The sequence below is a fragment of the Furipterus horrens genome, unplaced genomic scaffold, assembly GCF_987537825.1.
Source record: "Furipterus horrens unplaced genomic scaffold, mFurHor1.1.pri manual_scaffold_4, whole genome shotgun sequence".
Classification (NCBI taxonomy): Eukaryota; Metazoa; Chordata; class Mammalia; order Chiroptera; family Furipteridae; genus Furipterus; species Furipterus horrens.
This window is the reverse complement of record NW_028327174.1, coordinates 158117159-158141085: the sequence shown is the minus strand read 5'-3', so window position 1 is coordinate 158141085 and position 23927 is coordinate 158117159. Positions and strand designations below refer to the sequence as shown.

The 23927-nt window shown below is 36.2% G+C and overlaps 1 protein-coding gene across 1 annotated transcript in view; it reads right to left on the bottom strand.

Annotated features, from left to right (window-relative positions):
• The window catches only part of CUNH9orf85 (chromosome unknown C9orf85 homolog), a 49452-nt gene that overhangs the window by 20110 nt on the left and 5415 nt on the right, over positions 1 to 23927 (bottom strand). The window contains exon 2 of the mRNA XM_090275865.1: positions 1233 to 1339. Coding sequence (XP_090131991.1) covers positions 1233 to 1339 — 107 coding nt within the window. The remainder of the gene's footprint in view (positions 1 to 1232; positions 1340 to 23927) is intronic.

Below are 23927 nucleotides of genomic sequence, written 5' to 3'. Positions count from 1 at the left end.
CTACTGCTAATTTGGGCCAGTGGGCATAAACCTCCTCAGATTTGTTTCAAAGTGTTTTCTCTGAGGAGGAAATGCTAGAAGAACACAGAAAAAGACTTAAAAGAGCAGAGAGAAATTTATATATCTATATAACAGGGGGTCAACTATACCTATAATAAGTAGTAAAAATTCTTCTATAAAAGTGTAATACAAAAAAAAAGTTAAATACCCTTCTTTGAGGCTTTTACCTTTTGCATCTTAGGAAAAATAAATCGCCCAAAATAAAAATTCCAACTGTTAAATATTCAAGAAAACAAATTATACTATAGCTTGATTTATAGATATACAAAATGTCTGACATAATTTTTCAAAACAAATAAACAGCAAAGGTTATTTCAGATATATTTTTTATTTTAACCTTCCAAACTTTAAGTAAATTTCTTCCTGTTAAAGAAGAGAGGACACACTTAAGGAAGTTGTCACTACTCAAAAACAGAAAGGAAAATAAAGCAGCAATGAACAACTGTGTTCTCAATAGCTAATATATAACCTACTAACTTAAAATTCATAATGTAAAAACACCATCACATGTATTAATGTTAACTTCTATATTTAAAACCGTCACTTGGGCAGCAGTTACCCTCCAATATAGTTCTTATTCAGCTGAGCTCAAGGCTATAAGGAAGCAGCACCAGGGTGTACATAAGGCTGCACAAACAGAATCCGAGAGTTGCAGAGAAAGGTCGAGGGACAGAGGGATGAGAAACAAAGTCCAGTATCAGTTCATTTAAACCCAAGTATTCAAAGGAATGCAATTATAAATTATCAATCTGGCAATTTACTTATGATACTTCATCTAAGCTATTTCAGTAAACTTCATGGTTTGCATTAAAAAGTCCCTTTTGGAAAGATGATCCACAGTAAATATTGTTAGCTCATCAGTGGGAGGTAGATTTGTGCAAAACAAACATACTCCTCTCTGCCCTACCCACCTTTTATGAACAAAAGTCTATAAAAATGGTGTTTTATTTATTTATGGAAGAATGGGGCAGGGAATGATCAATCCACTTTTTCAATTTGTTTGCCTTCACAAAGTAAGATTCAGCATGCTAAGATAAATTCTATGTGGGAGAATGGAATCCCTTCTCTATTTACCTAATATTTATTTGAATTCCATTTTGGAAGTCGTGGAATGAATAAAATAAACTACGGTACATATGATACTGGTAAGGCAATTAAGAAACTTAACTCACCATTTTTTAGGCTTTGACAATGGTTTGTACTTGCTGTATTTTACACGCCATTCAAGAATTTCTTTACAGCGCTGACACACTCCATCATGAAGTTTTGCATTAATTTTCTTAAAAACAAAAAGAAAAGAAATTGAGAATTTCTGTGAGCCAGAATTGCAAATCCCATGAAAAAAGGCACACAAGAAATTTAAGTTTTTTAAAAAATAGTTACCTAACTTTAATCTGTATTAACACTTTATGATATGTATTTTTATGTACATTACTCAATTTGGTCCTTAACAAACCAAAGATTCTTAATAGTGTAGCTCAGAATCATCTAGGAAATATTTTAACCTGCTGGCAGGAGGATTTTGAGAAAGTCTTCACCATTGATTCTGAGGTGTACATATGTGAAAACTAAAACTGTACAGTTAAGAAATGTGCATTTTACTAAGTTATACCTCAATAAAAATGCAATAATAAAGAAGAAAACATAATTCACATTTCAAGATGACTCTTTTGACAATTCACATCTTACCGTTGAGAAATAAGAAGTCACACTTAGAAATCAGATAGTCCTAAATTGTCTGCAGGGGAGAGTAGACTACGAAAGCTGAGAAAGGAGTGCCAGGGAGAAGCAGTTGCAAGCAAGAAGGCATTTAATTATTCAATTTAATCCTTTTATATTCTCATGTAAAAAAATGTTTTAGAAAAGTTACCTTGCTAATCTGGTTTCTTCAAGACAGAAAATAAATATGCTCATGTAAACATCTGTGGTGGGAAACGGGCTCTAGGAGGGGGAGAAGTTATTTTTTTAAATGTTCTTCTCGAAAAGTATTGGGAGTTAAGGAGGATGAAAATTTTTTAAATGTGTCATGTGTTCTCCACAATAGTTTTATATTTTATAACAAATGAATTTGATTCAGGACATAGAATATGTATTTTCACTAAGTATTCTGAGAATACTCTCACTTGCGGTGTAAGCCTAGCCTTTACCTATTGTTGGAATAATGAGTAGAGGACATTTTTTCTTTGCTTTTGTTTCCTTTTTTTTATTTCTCAAGAGGAAAAAAAAAGCATCAGAAAAGAAGGAGATTCTTTGGAAGATTATTTGATACTGAATTAAGTATCAAATTATTAAAACATAATTCTGTTACTTATGAACTGTGTAAGAGTATTTCTTTCTTCTTGACCTAGATGAGGTCCCTGGGAAAATAAATTCTGCATACCAGTATATTCCTTCTTACTGTGGTCTGCTAACTATTGCCCAAAAGAAGGAAATCTGTGCTTGATATCAAACTCTTCTTCTTATGCTAAGAAATACCCAGAACTAAAATTCACATTTCATCATTTGTTCTCATTGTCCTCTTTTGCCTACAGTATCCTACTAGAAGCATTACTTATATTTTCATAACTCTAGCAACGGGAACAAGCTAATGACTTGACTATGACTACAATATGAATATGATATAAACTTTCTAATTAGAATATTCTTAGAATACATAGCATTTCTCTATCTACAATTTTATTATATATAACACACTGCTTGTTAAGGAGGAAGCATTATTTGGTCTTGTTTGTTTCTGTATCCAATTTCTGACCAGTTCATCTTGATTTACAAAGCTGTGCATAGTTTTGAAACTGGTTTCTTTAGGTGGATCGACAGCAGAACAAAACAGGTCTTTGTGGGAACTTGTCCTGTGAGAGATGTGTGAAGCAGTATAAATGGAGAAGTTGTACAGAGCTCAAATGACTAACAGGCACTACTAAAAATTAAATTTGATTTTCATGTGTGAAGAAGTGAATGGAAGTCAGAACGAGAATAGTACTTTCACTTAAAAATAGTTGCAGAAAGAGAGTGTATTGTACACCTTGTTTACTGTATTTTGGCAAACTAGAAAAAGCGAATTCCAGAGATGTGAGCAATGAATGCTAAGTCTTAGTTCTAGGAATCATTCTGCCTAGGGCAAAAACCATGGCAATGAAGTTTACAACTAACCCTATCAGGGAAATTAATTGTGGCATTTTCCTCATGGTAGAAGATTTCATGGAAATGGATTTTCAATAGCAGTTAGAATTGGGATTTTACTTGAGAATTTCATTAAAAAAATTTTTTTTAATTGATTTTTAGAGAGAGAGAGAGAGAGAGAGAGAGAGGGAGGAAGGTATAACCCAGCAAACTGGGACTCCTGCACATGGCACCTTGGTGCATGACCCAACAATTAGTGTTGAGGGAAACAGGTTTTTATTTACAGGATTCCAACCTTGGGGGCTCAAGGCTGGGAGCACTCCTGCTCGGAGCCCAGCTTGCCCACGAAACCCAGCACTTCCCTTGCTCTCCACTAGGCTGTAAGCCAAAACCATGCCCAGAAGTTTCCCATCTGTTCTTAAGCCAGCTATGCAAACAGATCGCCATCCCCTCTGGAATGGACACTCATGGGTTTCAGAGTCGCCATCCTCTCGCAGCAGCTCTCTCCTCCAGGATCTGGGGTATGTTGTCCTCAGCCTCCATGTAGTGGTCCAGGAATATATATGCCGTTATATATTGGGTCATGTTGGAGTCCCAGGAAGCACACATCTCAAGAGAGTGACTTCTCTGTAAGTCCAGAGTCCCAAGAATCCAGATAGAATCGGGGTCTGAGAGGCAGCAGCAGGTCAGTGTCTCGCAAGGCAGAGTCTTTGGTGGCTTCGGAGCCACCTGGAGCAGGCAGTCAGAGCAGCAGCAGGCCGTTCTCTCGGCCTTGGCTGCTGTTTCCTTACTGCACCTGGCTGCCTGGAGGAAACCTGTCTACAAACTGCATAGTTGCTGCTTCTCTCAGACCTTATGGCCGCCCCTCACGGCTGCTCCTTCCTCACTGCAGCTTGGCATGGCTGCTACCTCTCCTCTCTTCCATGGCAGACCAGCTACCTCTTTCTTACTAGCTCAGGCTGCGTGGCCAAATCCTCAGAGGAGCAGACATATGTAGCTCCTCTCTTACTACAGGCAGCATGGCAGAAACTCCTTCTCTTTCAGACCGCCCTTATTTTAAGTCCTGACCTGGAGCTTCTTCGCACATGACCTCATCTCTGCCCCCCCCCAATCAGTAATCAAATACTATTTGACTATTATTTCACTTTTGATCTAGAAAGGTCTCCTCTATTACACTATTTTTTAAAAATACCAGGCAAGTTGTCTTCAGGAGTGTCCCATATTCTGGATTTCTCTAATTGTTATCTAATGGTGTAATTTAACTCATTGCTTTATCTCCTATATTTCTGTAAAGTGCAAGTTAGGTTTAAAGTCTTGACTAGATCCAGGTTTAATATCTTTCACAATAGTTCATAAGTGCTGCTACTGTGAACTTTATGTTACTCTAAGTCAAGAGGCACAAAATGTTTAGTTCTTGCCTAGTCAGCAATGCGAAATTTGACTGATCACTTGATTAAAGTGAAACTGCACAGCCTTCTTCAAATTAGAAAGATTAGCAATAATCTATGGGTGTCATTTCAGTAGACTGTTCCTCAATAATATTTCAGTTCATAGTTTTAGTAGCCATTCAATATCCTTTGCCTGAATAAATCATTTTAAATGTTAATCATTCTTTCTAAACTAATTATTTTAAAGGTTGCCAGCTAAAGTCAGTTTTGAGGTGTAATCTCTAGAGTAAAACTATATGGTTCTGTGAAATCTGACAACCAAAATATAGAACATTTCCATCACTCTAAAAAGTTCCCTTATGCTCCTTTGTAGTCAATCCCCGCTACCACCCCACAGGCAACAATGATTTTTAGATTTGCTCCTATAGTTTTGCCTTTCCTAAAATGTCATGTAAATAGAATGACAAAGTATACAACTATTTGAAGAGCTCATTCCTTATTAGTGAATGGTATTCCATTGTATGGATGTGTTATAATGCTGATTCATTCCCCATTTGAAGATATTCTGAGTTGTATCTAGTTTGGGATGCTAATAAATATGTGCACACAAAAACCGACATCTTAACAATACTGTGTGAACAGATGTTTATTTCTCTTGGGTTAATATCTAAAAATGGTATTTGGGGATTATATGATTATGTTATACTTAATTTGATAAGAAACTAATAGTTTTTATCTCTTTTTTTCTTATTCTCACCCAAGGACATGCTTATTGACTTTAGAGAGAGGGGAAGGGAGGGAGAGAAAAAAGGAAAGAAGCATAGATGGAGAGAGAAACATCAATCAGTTCTCCCATGCACCCCAACTGGGGACCAAACCCTCTCTGAATGGGGACCAGACCCACAACCTACGTATGCCTAGCTATGTGCCCTGACTGGGAATTGAACCTGCAACCTTTCAGTTTACAGCACAATGCTCCAACCAACTGAGCCACACTAGCCAGGACAAGAAACTAATAGTTTTTCAACATGGCTGTACTATTTTGCATTCCCAGTAGCCATGTATGAGGATTGTTTTCTGCATCCCTTCCCGTGCTTGAAAAAAAAATTTTTTTTTAAATTTTAGTCATTCAAATACATATGTATAATGATCCCATTATAGTTTTATTTTAAATCTCCCTAATAACTTTTCACGTACTTACTTGCCATCATGTATTTTCCTTAATGAAGGGTCTATTTATATCTTTTGCTCATTTTTTAATTGGGTTGTCCCTTTTCTTATTGGCATGTGAGGTATAACTATATATTCTCCATGCCAAGCCTTTATTGATAAGTGCTTTGCAAATATATTCCTCCAATCTGTACTTTTATTTTCGTTACCTTAACAGTATTTTTTCTAAGACCTTTCTAATTTCAATTGAAAAACAAATTTTCAGTTAATTCTTTTATTCTTTAACAACACCTTAGACTTCCTTAAAGTCTAGAATTTTTACCTATGCTTTCTTCTGGAAGTTCAGTAATTTTAGGTTTTACATTTAGTCTATGATCCATTTTGAGTTAATTATTTTACATGGTGCAAAATGCTGATAGAGGTTCTTTTTAAATTATATATGTATGTTCATGTTCTAGCAACACTGAACTGCATTTGTATCTTTGTCAAAAATTAAGTATGTGTGGATTTATTTCTGAATGCAATATTCTATCACATTAATCTATGCATCTATTCTTTTACCTCTATTACCTTGTCTAGATTATGGTAGCTTTAAGGTTTTGAAACCAGTACTGTGCATTTTTCAGCTTTGTTTCTTTTCAAAATTGTTTTAGCTGTTCTAATTCCTTTGCTTTACATTTTGGAATCAGTATGTTGATTTCAACAAAAAAGCCTGCTATATTTTTTCCTTTATTTTTATTGTTGACAGTTTTACAGATGTCCCTCAGTGATGAGATGTCATTTTTCTTTATCTGTAGTTTTACAAAATTTCTATAATGTGAATATGAGCATTTACATTTGTGTTCACATTATAGAAATTTTATAAAACTACAGATAAAGAAAAATGACATCTCATCACTGAGATTCTGTATTTCTAGTGTTTCAAGCACCTATATTTACAGAAATTTGCATGGTTTCTGTACATGTTGTTTTACAACTTGTTTTGTCCTTAACTTTTTCATACTAATATATGTACATATATATACTTTGAAAGCATATTTTTATTGGCTACATTATATTCTCTCAGAGTAACATTGTAATTTACTTAACCTATTCCCTATTATTTGACAGTTTTATGGTTTCTAATTTTTGACTGAATATATCATTTTAAAATGCATAATGTTATAAGCATCAGGAAACTTCTAATGAACCTGCAAATTCTCATCACATTATACTTGCACATAAAAAGTTCTGGTCCCATTTTAACAAGACAGTAAAAATAACAGGAATTTATCAGAGACAACAACTCATAGTAAAGAACAATTGTCCCTTTCTTGAATCAAGTACACAGTTGGATAGTGAAGAAGCAAATGCTTCCTAATATCATCTATAAAAATTTGCTTTGCTTTTTTATTCAGTTAAAATTTTAAAAAGAGACTTTCAGCCAAGATGGAAGCCTAGAATGACATGCTCTATCTCCCTCCACAACTAAGGACTACAACTACCACAAAACCAGAAATAACCAGAAGTTCCAGAAAATAAAGCTACATGGAAGTCCAACGTATGAAGTTATAAACAAGTGGTGCTCGTCCAGACGGGTAGGAGGGGCGAAGCCGGGGCGGAGAGGTCGGGCTGTGCTGGTGGCGGCAGCAGCAGCAACGGGTGGCAGGACTGCGGTAAGCACAGACACCCATATTTAAGGGGAGGCGAGAAGCGCCTGGGGAGGCACCCCCGGCTGCAGACCAAACCCGTCAGCTCGCAATGACGGGGAAGGCAGACCCCCATTGCCTTGGACTGTTAGGTCCAGAGGGTGTGCGACAGAAGATGAGGCTCCTGGTCTCTCAGCAGAGAGAGAATGACAATGACGGGAATCCATCTTGGACCCCGCCCCCACACAAAGCGCCACAGTGTGGTGAGAAGGGTCGCCTGGTAGTGACCAGCACACGGGGCTCCACCCAATATAGCGTAGGAGGTGTGACAGCCCCTCCCAGGAAGCAAAAACTGCAGGATGGCAGGGATGATAGAGATCCCAATCATGCAGAGTTCCAAATAATCTGGACCCAGGGAGAACCACACCAAGACACGTTATAACCGAAACGTCAAAAATTAAAGATAAAGAGAGAATCTTAAGAGCATCAAGAGAGAAGAGAATTATGTACAAAGAGGTCCCAATTTGACTATCAGCTGATTTCTCAAAGGAGACTCTGCAGGCAAGAAGGGACTGGCAAGAAATATTCAACGTAATGAAAAGCAAAAACCTACAGCCACAATTACTCTATCTAGCGAAGCTATCATTCAGAATAGAATGGTAGAGAAAGTGCTTCCAGGACAAAGTAAAACTGAAGGAGTTCATTAGATCCAAATAGATGCTATATGAGATGTTAAAGGGACTTGTTTAGAAGAAGGAGTATCAAAACTATGAACATTAAAATGAAAACTGTATCACAACAACCAACAACAGAAGCTAGGGAATCAAAACAAAGGCAAACTAAGTAGGCAACGAGAGTGGAAAAAAAATTATAGGTACGGGTTACATATAGGAGGGAGGTTAGAGGGGAGGGGGGAAGGGGGAAAGGGAGGGAGATGATGCAGGAGATGATGTAGGAGGGAATGGAGTAGACAGGAAGATGATGAGAAGAACTATATGCACAACCAATGGGCATGGACTAAGGGGTGGGGGACAACTGGAGGGAAGGGGGGCCACTGGGTGGAGGGGTACAAAGGGAACATAAATTGGGACAACTGTAACAGCATAATCAATAAAACATTTTAAAAAATTTGTTAAAGAATATAAGACATTGCCATTTTTTCTTTTCAAAAAGGGAATTCAAATATTTTTGCTATAATTAACTTGATATTACATTTACTAGATAGAACACCATTCCTATATAATTCAAAATGTCAATACTGCGTTCTATTCACTTAAAACTTTCAAACTTACAAACTTTTTATAATGTGATAAAATGTAATAGTGTGAATATCAGGTACTCATATAAGAAATACCTTATTTGGATAAGTTACTGAGTCTTACTATTTTTATGTATTTTATTATTTCACAAAGTGAGCTAGTCATATAAATAGCTCAGAATACTTTTGAAGTGAGTTCTAGTAGTAAAATTGACTTTATTGTCATTTAAGGAAAATATTATATATAAACTAAAGTTACTCTAGACTTTAAAATTTATTTTTTTTAAGGAACTACATCTGTTCAATGTAGCTAATTAGAGATTGGCTATCAATATTTATAAGAATTTTTCACAAAAAAATCAGTCCAATTCTCCTTTAAGCAAGATACTACTCTAGTTATCTGTAATACTTCATATATATACATTCATATATACATACATACATAAAAACATAAATATTTGCATTACCAATATTTGATTTTTTTACTATATAAAATTTTAATCAAAAGATACCTAAGGTATTAAGAGTGAGGTATATTTCTACTATAGGCTAAAATTAATTTTCTTCCCTGGAGTCCAGTCCACCTTCCTCTATTCACTCTATTTTCCTAATTTCAAAAAACACCAATATCAAACCGAGAGAAAGAAAAACATATACTACTAGAAATACTTTAAATGTTCCTCCTGTTCCATATAGTTACAACGTAAGCTTTTTCTAGTCAAGAAATAATATTTGGTTCCCTCTCCCAGTTTTTTTGTTATTGCTGGAATCTTTAACAAGTAACATCTGCGAAAATAAACAACTGCATTTTCATCCAAAGACTGAATATAAAATGAGTTCTGATCATTCCAAACAGAGGACTATTCTCTCAGTCAGCGGGTAGAGCTATTGTCAGTTGCAATTATACAGAGAGGGTTTATGTAGAATCTTCCCAAAGTACCTACTGATATATTTCAGCAGCCAAGCAAACTATCCAGATTTTCACTGGCAACCTTCATGCAAAACAGATAGTTAAATGGAGCCACACCTGCCTACTAGCAGAAACATGCTGTTGCAATATCTTCTTCTGGCAGAAGGAAAACCCATTAAAAAAGCACTTTTTTTTTCCCAAAAAACTGTAGTTCACTCATTTATTTTAAAGGAAAATTAATATAAGTAGGTGCTGTGCACTTTAGCAAGCTAGTATTTCTGTAGGCTTTTAATAACCAAATCACTGCAATGATAAACTAATCACATATTTAAAAGGTGTGGATAGTTGAAACAAACAGCAATCTGGTATGAAGATTTTTAATTCTCTCCATTTTTTCTAAAAGGTACAATTCAAAATGACATATTATAAATGTTAAAAATATTTTTTATGGAAAGACCCACAATGCAATGATAAAAGCATATTATAAGCAGAACATGGAAGGAATAATCTCCTGACAAGGAAAATTTTGCCTTTCAATACTTAAAATGTGGGTACTTAGAATTTTAAAGATAATGTGTTTTCAATTATCTTTGATGCATCTTCATTATTAACTATAGGACATTTATAGTGAATAAGTAACTCAGGAACAACTCTAAATGGAAATAAGACAGTTTTATTGTCTTCTTGTAGGTCCTACAAAATCTCAGGTGACCTGTGTCTCTCCCTCATTTTATCAAAATGCCAATACTGACAAATCAATTTTTCCACAATGTCCTGAACTTTGTCTTCTACATATATTTCCCCACTTCCTAATAGCAGGTCCTCGTTTCTGATCACCTACTATGGTCAGGCATATATCAGATCCAGGAATACAGGTTAAAAAAAAAAAGGAAGAGGTAAGGTGGTCCTTGCCCTTGAGCTAGTAAGCACACAGTGCTGAAATTATTTCAGATAAACAAAGAGTTCTTTGGGATCATCCTCTACCTACCAAAGCCCAAGTGCAGTGCACAGGGAAGGCCTCCCTCAAGGGAAGCATGAGAAAGTATATGCCCTTTTAGAAACTGCAAGCAGTGAGGAGCAGCTGAACAACAGTGTGAGAAGGGGAGGAATGAGCTAAACTATAAGAGAACTTGTTTCCAAGCTAAAGAATTTAGACTCTTGAAGAGGAAGGGACCTGAGTGGACAAGAGCCTAAGCAGCAATAAAAGACAGAGGGAAGTAGAGAGAACAGTAAGGAAGTTGCTGTAGTAATGTAGAAATGATATACTAAAACACTAAATTGATAGTGTAAGGAGCCTCTGGGACAATTTCAAGTGTGCCAACATTCGCATCATGAGGGTGCCAGAGGGAGAAGAGAGCGAAAGAAATTGGAAAGCTATTTGAATAAATAATGACAGTAAACTTTCCTAATTTGGTGAAACAAATATACCAGTCCAGGAAGTGCAGAGAGTCCAAAACAAGATGAACTCAAAGAGGCTCACCCCTAGACAAATCATAATTAAAATGCCAAAGGTTAAAGACAAAGAGAAAATCTTAAAAGTAGCAAGAGAAAAGAAGAAATGAATAAACAAATGAAATGAAGAACACACTAGAAAGATAGAAAGAATCAACAGCAGATTAGATGAAACATAAGCAAATCAATGATTTGGAAGACAAAGTAGCCGAAAACACCCAATCAGAGCAGCAAAAAAAATTAAGAAGAAGAAGGAGGAGGAGGAAGAGGAGAAGAAGAATTTTAAAAAGGAGGGAAGTTGAAGGGACCTCTGGGATAACATCAAGAGGAACAACATCTGCATCAAGGGGTATGGGAGCAGAAAAGAGAGAGCAAAGGTTTGAGAACCTCTTACCTATTTGAAGAAATAACGATTGAAAACATTCTTAACCTAGTGAAATAAAAAGACACACAAGCTCATGAAGTAAAGAGCATCCCAAACAAGATGAACTCAAAGTAGCCCACACCAAGATACAATAATTAAAATGCCAAAGATTAAAGACAAAGAGAGAATCTTAAAAGCAGTGATGGAAAAGCAGTTAGTACCTACAAGAGAGCCCCCATAAGACTCTCAGCTGATTTCTTAACAGAAAGTTTACAGGCCGGAATTTAAGTATCCATCAACAGATGAATGGATAGAGAAGTGGTGCATATATACAATGGAATATAATTCAGCCATAAAAAAAATAAAAAAGAAATTTTGCCATTTGCAATAACATGGATGAACCCAGAAGTTATTGTGCTGAGTGAAATAATTCAGAAAAAGACAAACGCCATGTAATTTTACTTATATGTGGAAACTAAAGAACAAAATAAATGAAAAAGCAGACTAGAAATAGACTCATAGATACAGAGAACATTTTGACAGTTGGCAGATAGGAGGGGTTGGGGGAGGGAATGGGTGAAAATAGTAAAGGGTTTAAGAAGTACAAATTGGTACAGTTACAGAACAGTCATAGGGATGTAAAATATAGCATAGGGAATATAATCAATAATATTTTAACAGCTATTTATGGTGTCAGATGAGTACCAGACTTATCAGGGTGAACACTTCCTAAGTTATATAAATGTCTAATCACTGCATTGTACAACTGAAACTAATATAATATTGCACATCAACTGTAATTATAAAATAAAAATTATTTTTTAAAAATGTTTATATGGTTGGCACCTACAAAGATGTTCGTAGAGAGCTGCGTGGGGGTTAACAGTGTGAATTTGGGCGCATGTTTCAAATCACACCACCATATTAATGAACTTCTCTGTGCCTGCTGCCTCATTTATAAAGCAAAAATATTTACCTTACAGTTATGTTTTTCTTGGCAAATCATATGGACCAAATAAATGTTGTATATCATTTAAAATTTTTTATATAGTATCTTCTGCTTAAAAGTTAATATTCACAGTTAATTATATCATTTCCTAAAAACTACCTTGGGGGAAAAATAATATTACTACCTTTTTACACAAGAAGAAACACATTCAGACAGGTTTAATAATATAGCTATGATTACACATCTATAAGGAAACACAACCAGGGCTCAAGACCATGCCCTCTGATTCCAAATGTCATTATTCTGCCCCACTATTCTATACTGCCTCAATTTTAGAAACTAAATCTCAGACTGATTTCTAGTTTCATCATTGTGAGCATCACTTCTTTGAGAAGATACATTCTGATTTTCAATCAAGTGACTTCAAGAAACTTGTGAAACGTGGTGCTGTGACTCGACTATTTGCATGCTAATAGTCTAAAAAGCTTTTCTAAAATTTTATATCAAAACACATCACCCCAAAACATAACTTCCCCTAATTTCTCACTCTGTACTTCCAGAGTCCCTTCATTCAGACATGGTATGCACTGTATAGAAACCAACTGTTTTCTACTCTCATTTCCTCATGGTCAAGGAAAATGGAATTTATGTCAATAGTTTCTGGCCTTTATTCCTTGTCCTGGAATTTAAACCAAATCTAAACACATGGAAAGCTGGAAAGTTATTTCTTTTTTGCTCTTTCCTATGTGTTAACCCTGCCTTAGTTATGATATCAAATGTCAGACCAAATCTCAGTTACCTAGGGAACCTAAAATTATAAACATGGGAAATCTGGGTCATTTCTGGATCGGTGATTCTCAACCTTTGTTTATGCCTCCGCTGTTCACATTCCCATGTTGCTCTTATCAAATATAGAAAATAACATATCTTAATAAACAGGAGAGTAGTAATTATTCTGGGGAAGGAGAGAGAAGAGAGATCCTAATACATTCTCTCCCAACAGAAGATGTCTGTATCAAAACTAAAGGAGACAGAGGTAAGTAATGTATGAAGTAAATAATGTATTCCTATGTTCTCAAGAGATCTTCTACTACACTTATCATTCAACTCCCTGCCTGGCTGTTTATAGTTCCTGGTCAATGTTCTTTTGCTTACTCATGTCACTGAATGATTTCATATACACGAGACATGTCTGCACTTTGGCCAGGTGTCTAGACAAAAGCATGCATAGGAAAGAGTTGTTCACGTGCTTTATTACAAAGCAGGTCTTTTTGGTTTTAATTATAAAAATGAAACAAACCAAGTAATTTTTACACAGAAGACTACGATCATAAATCTATAAACCTCATGTTTAAGCCTTTATAAAAAGTCTCTCTGCTGCTATTCTTAGAACATTCCTGTGGTTAGGAGCAGGCGTAATTATCTTCATTCAGATGAGAAACCTGAGGCTCAGAGAATTAAGAGATTTGCTTGAGGTCACATAATTAGTCAGTAGCAGCAGAGGCAGAACCCATAAAAAGATACCTTTTAGTTTAGGACATTCTATTAAAGTGACAAGTAGAAAGTTTTCCTACAGCTTTCAAAATTTTCTAAATATTAAAAGAACAAAACAGCTCACAATTTAGTAGAGTACCCATTTCAATTTGTACTGTTTCAACTTAAATTCTAACACTGGTATATAGTTTTGCAGAGGGCCAAAGCTGCTGGCTTGTTCTTCAGGTAACCTTGCATTATTATACATTATTTGTTTTAAAAGCGCAAGACAAAATTCCAAAGTTAGAATAATTCATTAAGGAAGGAAAAATTATCTTTGCTAAGCAATGTTCTAAGAGAGGGCTTACTTTTCTATCATGTTCCCCCAAGATTTTCCAATACACTAAGACCTAACCAATAGAGGGAAACTAAGTGGTAAGCCACATGTGCTAACTATGTACAATTGAACTGGAATGCAAAAAGCTCAAGCAGCAATTGTGTAGTGTCATGAGGTAGAACACATGTTTTTATTAGCACTCATTAAAAGTTAGTCACATTTTGATACCTTGTCCAACCGGAATGGTATGCCCTAAGTTAGTGATCTTAACAGAGACAAACTACTGACTGCCATTGTTTCACAATGTTAAACTAATATTAATTTCCTCCTAATAGCATATTTAGAAATTATGGATTTAACTCTTTCAATCATAACAATTGGTAATGTCCACAAACCAAATGATTTTACCTTTTAAAATAAATCAATATTGTAAGGCATTTGCTTGGGGGGAGTATAAGAATAATTACCATACTAAAGCCAGTTAACTTCTTCAAAGATATGTAGTTGTCTTGTTTTGGTCATATTAATATGTCATACGAGTAATCTATGTATCTTGACAATAGATTCAGGGGTCAAGTCACATCAGGAAACAATTAGGCTTGTACCATGATTCATTTAGTTTAGAGCTCAGTATTCACATGTGACCTAACTTCAATTGACAGTATTTTCTCATTCTTAAAAGGAAAACAAAGATGTTTTTGATGACAAGAATATAAAAAGCTGAGGGACAAAATTAAGGTATATTCTGAATGACAAATGCAAATCACCTATAACAAAATATTACTACATTTTATTTCTACAGATTTTTCAAAAATCTGATTTTGTCCTATAATTCTCATTTTATTCTCACATCCATATGTGGAAGGAAGAAAGTGATACTGTTATTTATTTTTGTTCTAATTTGTAGAGTTGGTACAACTTACCCACTGTTATAGAAAGTGACTCAGTAGCCACACCAGGAGTCTGAAGAGTCTACTCCTGATGTTGCTCTGACTCCCAGCTTAGGATTCCTTCCTTCCAACACGTCAAGGTATAAAATGTGTCATGGGTCAGAATTAAATACAGTACATATCATGGGTATCTGTCTGCTGTCTGGAGGAACAATTTGAAAAAGTATAAGTATGTACTTAGCACTACACTAGGCATCTAAAGGCTTCATAAGATTTATGATACAGTTTCTTCCTCAGTGCTTAAAATCTAGTTGGAGAGATGAAAGTAAAGGTCATGAAGTAAATCTGGAGAGGAATCAATATTTGCTAGAGTTTAAATGGTGTTTAAAGTAAGAGATTAACTGCCTTTTTCAAACTGGGCTTTCAGAAGTAGTTGGATTGAGGGGGAATAACCACAGATTCATGGCTGATTGGCAGCCTTGCAGATGCAAAAACTATGTTTCATTCAGCCCCAACCCAATGAGACAAAGTGAGGAATTCATGTACCTCCATTACTTATGGCAAATTTGCAAAGGTGTCACAGAATGGGAAAGGCGTTTTATGTTTTCAAAGACCATTGTTAAATCTTAAGTACTCCTCAAAAAGCTTCAGATCAAAGTCTAAAGTGATAAACAATTTAGAACAACAACTCATCTTCCTTCATAAATTCCTTCTACCTCTTCTGGTAATATATTAAAACTAGTTTTACTGGAAAAATCTTAACTTCCATCTGTATTGTATTACAGCTTCATAAACTGCTTAACTGCATCAATCTAATTCTATTTTATATCTTAAATTGACTTAATATTCTTTTCTGCTTTTTCAGTTTCCTAGTATCATAGTTTTCTTTTCTTTCTTTTTTTTTTTTTTTTGTATGCTGTCATTTCACTGACACTTGAGGAAAACAGAAAGATAAATGACTGTTCTCAGGCAACCGTTTTGAATTAGAAGCCTAAGTAAAATTTGACTTAATTTTCTTACAAGGTAGCTAAAAGAAGGCCGTAATAAAGTTGTCACTCGAGAACCCTTAAGATCAGAGTTAATTGCCACTGTAAACCAGGGAGTTTTTTTATTTAAATTTACTAGGGAACAGCTGCCCTTGAAGTCCTCAAATGAGTGTCAAAGAATTGCCCATGGTTCACTAATAGTTTAAATTAAAGCAAGAGCATCCATATGCAAAAGCAACAATAATATTTTAATATAGACTATAGATAATTTATCCCACATGACTATTTAAGATTTTTTTTTATTTTTAGAGAGAGGGTAAGGGAGGGAGAAAGAGAAGGAGAGAAACATCAATGTGTGAGATAAACATTGATTGGTTGCCTCTCACACACCCATAACCCAGGCATGTGTCCTGACTGGGAATCAAACCTGCAACCATGCGGTCCGCAGAGGAATGTCTAACCCACTGAGCTCAGAGGACTATTTTAACTTTATTAAAAACTAGACCTAGCATCATGTCCTATAAGCTTTCAAGTTTACAGGAAAGACGATATCAAATTACTCTAATGTCTTACAATAAAGGCTAATCTAATGATGGTATATAGAATATTCACATATACAAATATATACCAGGATGTCAAATATATTACTCAAATTGATGACTTCAGTGATATGAGTAATTTCAAAACAAACAAGTCAACCACTTGATAAAAGAAGGCTGGGCATTTAGTAACATATAAATCCTTATAGAGCAAAAAAAAAAGCATTTAAAATAATCCCTAGTTTTGCTTGGTATTTTCATATCTACAATGTTGTAAATGGCCTACATCACTGAATGACCTTCGAAACCAGATCTGATTATTATAAATTTACAATAGGCTTCTCTGCTAATAGAATACATTCAGTGGAAATTATTATAAATACATAGCTCCATCACCTATAAGATTACTTCCTTGTTAATGGCATAAGACTCTTCCAAAGCAAAAACAAAAACAAAAACAAAACAAAAAACAAATGCAAAAACAAAAATACAACTTAGTTCAAAAAAAAAAATTTAATTGTTTTTCTCAAAAGTTTTTTTGAATAATTATATTAACTTTAGAATGTAAACCCAACTATTCCAACTAGAAATAAACTTGATAAGATATCCAAGAAAATGTATACCATAAAGTTCTAAAAATGTTGCTCAGCCTCATGAATAAGCAGATAAATTGGAAGACAATTAGGACTGAGGGTGAAATAGCTCCAATGCTGTGGGAAAGTTCAAATTTACTCTTGATATTTTTAGAAGCCCCAAATCCTACATGTACCAAATGAATCACTGTTGGGAAATCAAATCATAACAATTTCTTTCAGCCAAAGAAGCACTATACAAAGCATTAGGATGCTTAACTACATCCACTAATACCATTTCTATAAAGAGAAGCTGGTTACCTGGGTACCTGTATCTCTCTCTCACTTACTCTCTCTCTCTCTCTCTCTCTCTCTCTCTCTCTCTCTCTCCTGCGCCCTCAAAAGCTGTGACTTTAATTTAAAATACTTCACATTCATCAAGATAATGGTTACATCTGAAGAAGAGAGTAGCAGTCCCTAGGAGATGACAGTGACAGTCTCTTGATCTGGGTATTGGTTACATGACTGTGCCCACTTTGTGAAAATTCATTGAACTCTATCATGAATTTTGCACTTTTCTATATGTTATACTTCAACAAAAGTTTATTAAATGAAAATGTTTCATATATACCTTTCCTCTACTTTTTGAAGTAGTTACTAAAAATTCATATCTCCTTAGTGCCAGGGACTCAATAAAGACAGGCAAGTTAACAAAGATCAGTAGTCCATTGTACAATGGCAAGAACTACTTGATTTCCATTCCTTCAGCCCACAAGATAGCACTGCTCCTACAGGTGCATATCATACTCCATGAGTAGTTCAAAAATGCTTGAGTCCCTATTCTTTAAGAGATAGATGATATGTCTGTACGTATATGTGAGAGAAAAAGCCAAGACTTATACACTAGTAACAAATATGACATGCACCACATGTGTGCTGAGGGCAATAAATGCCATACAGAAGGAGAGAGACATTCCAACAGGATTCATCAGGAGAGTCACTAACTGAGGGAGTAGCATGTGAGCATGATGAACATCTTAGTTAAGATGAAGACATGGACTAGCATTTACAGAGTACTTAATGCTAGGTACCATGTGAGCATTTTCATAAACCTTACTGAACTCTCACAATATGGCTAAATCCACTGAGACCCTGACACATTAAGAAATTTGCTGAAGATCATATAGCCAGTAGATAGCAGAGAATTTGACCTAAATCTTTTGATTCTAAGATCAATGTCTTTCTACCACACCATATTGCCAGTCTTAAACAAGACCTTGATAACTTTTTCCAAAAATCCAAAAACATCTGAAATCTGACAACTGACAAGAAATTTTCCTACCCAATACATACACTTCAAAACATTTTTATTCTTCAAAGTAACCTGACCAAAACCAAAATAAAACAAGACTACATTAGCTTACAAGAATGATGGCCTAACCTGCAATTTTAATTCATAGCTTGAGAACAATCCATTTGGCTTTTTTTAAAAAGATTTTATTTATTTATTTTTAGAGAGAGGGGAAGGGAGGGAGAGAGGGAGAAACATCGATGTGAGAGAGAAACATTAACCTGTTGTCTCTCCCATGTGCCCCACCACGACCAGCAATGAACTGGCAGCCCAGGCAAGTGCCCTGACTGGGAATCAAACCAGCGACCTTTTGTTTTGCGGAAGATGCCCAACCAAGCCACAGAGATCAAGGCTCATTTGGCTATCCTTTTTTGGCAAAAAGGTCTTAGTTAACCAGTCTTCTAACCAGAGAGCCTATTACCTAAAAGAGGCTTTCAGTCTTGTGATTTTGCTATCACATAATTTAATATGTTCATTTTAAAAATAGGCATAGCCCTCGCCGGTGTGGCTCAGTGGATTGAGCACCGACCTGTGAAACAAAGGGTTGCTGGTTCGATTCCCAGTCAGGGCACATGCCTGGGTTGCAGGCCAGGTCCCCAGCTGGGGGCAAGAGGCAATGACACATTGTTTCTCTCCCTCTCTCTCTCCCTTCTATGCTCTCTAAAAATAAATAAATAAAATCTTTAAAAAAAGAAATAAAAATAGGCATGAATACCTATTTATGATCTTGTTTTGGAAAAAAGCCTTCACAGACTCTTAGCCTTTTTTGCCCTTCCCTCTTTCAAGATGACCTTTATTTATTCACTCAAAATTACCGAGATTTCAAAGTGTCTAAATTCTTCTCTCAAAAATGAATAAAAGAGACACCTCGTTTTCAAGATTCCCCAGTGCAACAATTTTACCTGATCCTTTTCATTTCATTTTGTTTTCAGATTAAACTCCTTCAACTTCCTGGCCCACAATTTACACTTATCAGCACCAATTCTTCTTTCCCCCTTATTCCATTCATCTATCTGATTAGATTCAATGTCTCCTTGACCCTTTCATCCCCAAGACATACTATCTCCTTGAGGATAACACTATCAATTATTCCAACTCTCCCTTTATTTTTGATTTATTATGATACTCCCTGTTCTACCTTCATCACAACATTGAACATACTGTTAGAATTATTTATTTACTTTATTCAATCACCAGCTACTTATATAATGCCTCCTATGTAGCAATTCCCCTGGCTGGTTTGGCTCAGTGGATTGAGCGTCGGCCTGCGAGCTAAGTGTCGCTGGTTCGATCTTCCAGTCAGGGCACATCAGAGAAGGAAAACTCTGACTTCAAAAAACCTCCGCTGCCTTGCGGCATACCTCTTCAGGGGAAAGGCTAAGGGAGTAAACCCTGACAGAAAATCTGGAGCCGGAGTCCCTAAGGCGGTTTGACGTTATAGTCAACACCTGCAACTCCTGCGGCGCACCTGAAGCCAAGCTGTATTGACTCCGTCTTTCCCTTGGACCCTTCAGCTGCGAAGAGAGGGGGGGGTCTGCTGCATGGGCAACAGCAGACCCTCCATATCACCCTGCCCAGGCTCTGTAGCTTCAGCTTCACTGGAGAGGACACTCCAGCGTCATCGCAAGATGTCGATTTAACACAGGGGGAGACAGATACCGTGTCACTCCCGAGTCGGACTGCACAGCCATTCTCAGTGGTGCAGATAGACTCTTAAGAAGCTACACCATCGTCTCTCGAGACGGACGGCTGCCGCCGCCGACGATGTAGCAATTCCTGATCTAGGTTTTGAGAATGTAAAGAAAATCTTTGCCTTCATAGAAATCATATTCTATGGTGGGCTATAAATAAGACAAACAAGTAAACAAACAATATGTCAGAAAGTAATGAGGTTGTAAAAATTAACATAACGTAGCAACTCATAGTTATAATGATAAATGTTAACACACAATGTGAGAAAAGGCCAAAAACTAAGGGTGACTCTTATATTTTTGGTTTGAGAAAGAGTAAATGGTGGAGAACACTAGAGGAGAAAAGGTGTGAGAGAGAAAAATGAAGAGTTCTTTCTTTGCCATGTTAAATTTAAGATGCCTTTTGGATATTCAAGAATAAAGGTCAAGTAGGTAATTTAACAATAACTCTGCACATCAGGAGCAGGTTGGCCTGAAGTTCCAGATCTCAAAGGTATTAGTGTAAAGATAGTATTTATTTATAATCACGGGCCGAGCTGAATAAAGAAATTATTTCAGGAGACCGACAGGTAAATGCTGCTGAGCAATTGAATGAGATGAGAACTGAGTATTATTAACCAAGGATTTGGAAAAAGAGGTCAATAACCTTGACAAGAGTGGTTTTGGCAAAATGGTGGGTACAAAAACTATTTGGATAGGGATAGAAAAAATGGGAGGTAAAAAAGTGGAGAACCAGGAGTTTTTCTATAAAGAGGAAGAAATAATAGGGTGGAACTATAAAAGAACATGGATTCTATTTTAGGAGAGTTTTTTTTTAAGAAACCAAAATAACCCATTAGAGATGGAAAGATTGATGATGCAAGAGAATATGGACAACAGCTAAGGAGCCCTTAAGTCCTTTAGGGGGCAGAGCTCCAGGGTTCATGTGGAAGGACTAGGCTTGGGGGATACAGGCCTTTCACCCACTGTAATAGAAAGGCAGCTTATATGGGTACAGATACAGGTAGTCTGGTAGATGTGATGACAGAATAACAGAAAGTTGGATCTAAGCAAGGTTAGGATTCTTTCAGGCAAACAATACAAGGGAAAGAATAAGGGAGCTGAGATATACTCCAAGAAAGCAGTTATATTAATGGAGCATGCACTCTAAGCTACATAAGGTGGGAAAAGGTGGCATGAATGAGGTACAGGGGAAAGTGGAAGCATTAATAGACAGAAGCACCCAATGGAATTATATATATTTGAGGAATAAGGTAACCAAGAAAGAGATGGTAGTCAGTATTTTAAAAAATGTGTAAGCAAAGCAATTATAAGCAAGAAAAGAGTTTAAGGTTTTTGGCCATGGAAGTAGATTTCCAAGGTGGGGGTGGAGGTGGAGGGGTTTAAAGCTGAGAGACCAAATGCTGGATTATCCATGTGGATGTAGCAGTCACTAAATATGACAGGAATTGTGGAGAAAAAGTGAGCCAGGTACAAATGAGGAGGTATAACTGGAAAGTAAGAACAGATCTGAAGGGGATAACAGTCTGATGGTATGTATCTCAGAAGAGCTGGGGTTTTGAATGAGGAAGAAATAGAAGCAGCAAATGGGAGAAAGGGTTCTAATTGGGGGGGGCGGTTCAATGAACGTCATTACTTAAGGACTACAGGAAAACATAGTCAGATAGGGCAAGAAAGTGGAAGAAATTTTATTTTCAACACTATGTCTCCTCTATTTGATAATAAACTATCAATTACAGGTTTCAGATTGGAATGGTTAGGGGAGGGGGCATTGAAAGATTGTTAGATTGTATCAGGTTGGATATGCACAAAACCAAATGAGAATCAAATTTCCCAATGGTAAGGGTCAACCTGGAAATCCTGAGGCGGGGGGTGGGGGGGGGGGACCCAAATCAGATAAACACCTTTTCTAAGCCTTGTGAGAGCAGCTCAATATACTTCCAATAAATTCCCATTCTGCTTAAGTTAGCAACTAAGAAATTCTAGAGATAATTACCTTTATGTAGAAGGCTTTGCATGTATCAGACAAATTCAGCAAAGGAATGTTTATTTAATTTATTCACTATACTTAAGTGCTATTTGGCCTAGAGAGATAAGGAAAATATCAGAAAGGAATCTTGGGCATGTTAGCTATTTTTTTTATCCCCTTCTCATTTCATTTCTTCCTTCCACAAAGTCAGTGGTGAGAAAAAGAGCAAGGACAATCGAAGATGGAGTGAGCTGGCAGTAGGCTGTTCCGAGGACAGCAGGGTTGGTTCTCTGTACACCTGTCTGTGACCTCATATTGGCACTTGTGTGGATGTGCAAAGTCCTACAGCTTAAAATAACAAATGTGACAGCAGCTTATAACTAAACTCTCAGCACTGAGGTCTCCATCCTAATGCACCACTCCCTGATAGTGTTTCTCTAAATGCAAAATAAACTGTTTGGGGAGAGTTAATGTAAATGATGACTTTCTCTCTCAGGTCAACTAATTTACCTAGATGAAAACTTCTGAGAATATTTCTAACAGTGTCACACAATATATAACTTGATGTAGAAATAAATGTTGAAAATTTAATTATAAAACTTCATAGCCCAAGAGGGAGTATAGTCCTATTCCACTATTCCTTAACATACAGATCAAATCAAGACAAATTAGCTTCAGTTGTCATTCACTGCATATTAAATAATATGTCTAAAATATATGGTTGAGCCCTGACCGGTATTACTCAGTTGGACGTCATCCCACAAAGCTAAAGGTCACCTGTTCAATTCTTGGTCAGGGCACATGCCTGGGTTGTGGTTCGGTTCCAGGTCAGGGCGCTAGAGGCAGCAGATTAATGTTTCTCTCTCACATCAATGTTTCTTTCCCTCTCTTTCTCCCTCCCTTCCCCTCTCTCTAAAAATAAATAAAATCTTTAAGAAAAAGAAAAAGAAAATAAATGACTGAGGTAGAAAAAAACAATTATGGTATATTGTAGTGGGCCTAAATATTAAGAAACATGCAAAATCGATTTACTGGCTTCAAGTGAAAGCACCTTGAAAATGTAGGTATATGGACTATACAAGCATGGATGAAAGTATTTTGTGTGAAAAGGAAAAGAAAACATGCGAGGTAAATAATAGAGAATGCGATACTTCAAGACGTTCACAACAGTGAATATTCACTAGCACTATGACTTTTATTTGGAATAATATTCTTATGTACTTGTATATCATAAGACCTAGCTCATCAGAGATTAAGTCACTTTGTCAACTGAATTTAATAACAAGTCAATTGGGGGGAGGATACATTTAACAGAAGTCCAATTGGTGTCACACTGCTTCAATTATGTACAAAAATACAGTATTAAAAAGCAATCACAACCCTGGCTGGTGGGGCTCAGCAGATTGAGTACTGGCCTGTGAACGAAAAGAGCACCAGTTCGATTCCCAGTCAGGGCACATGCCTGGGTTGCAGGTCAGGTCCCCAACTGGGGGCATGTGAGAGACAACAATTGATGTATCTCTCACACATATGCTTTTCTCCCTCTCTTCCTCCCTCCCTTCCCCTCTCTCTAGAAATAAATGAATAAAATATTTTAAAAAAACAAAACAAAAACAATGACAACTAAACACATACACAAAGGCTTTTTTACTTGTCTTTTGAGGTCTTCTAGCATATTCCCCACTTAAGCAATGATCAGCCATGTGCTAGTTATGTAACTTTGGGCACATCATTTACCTCTAAGTTCTAATTTCCCAATATGTAAAATGGGATAATCATAGCATTATCTTAGGGCTATTTCGAAGATCAAATTAGATCAT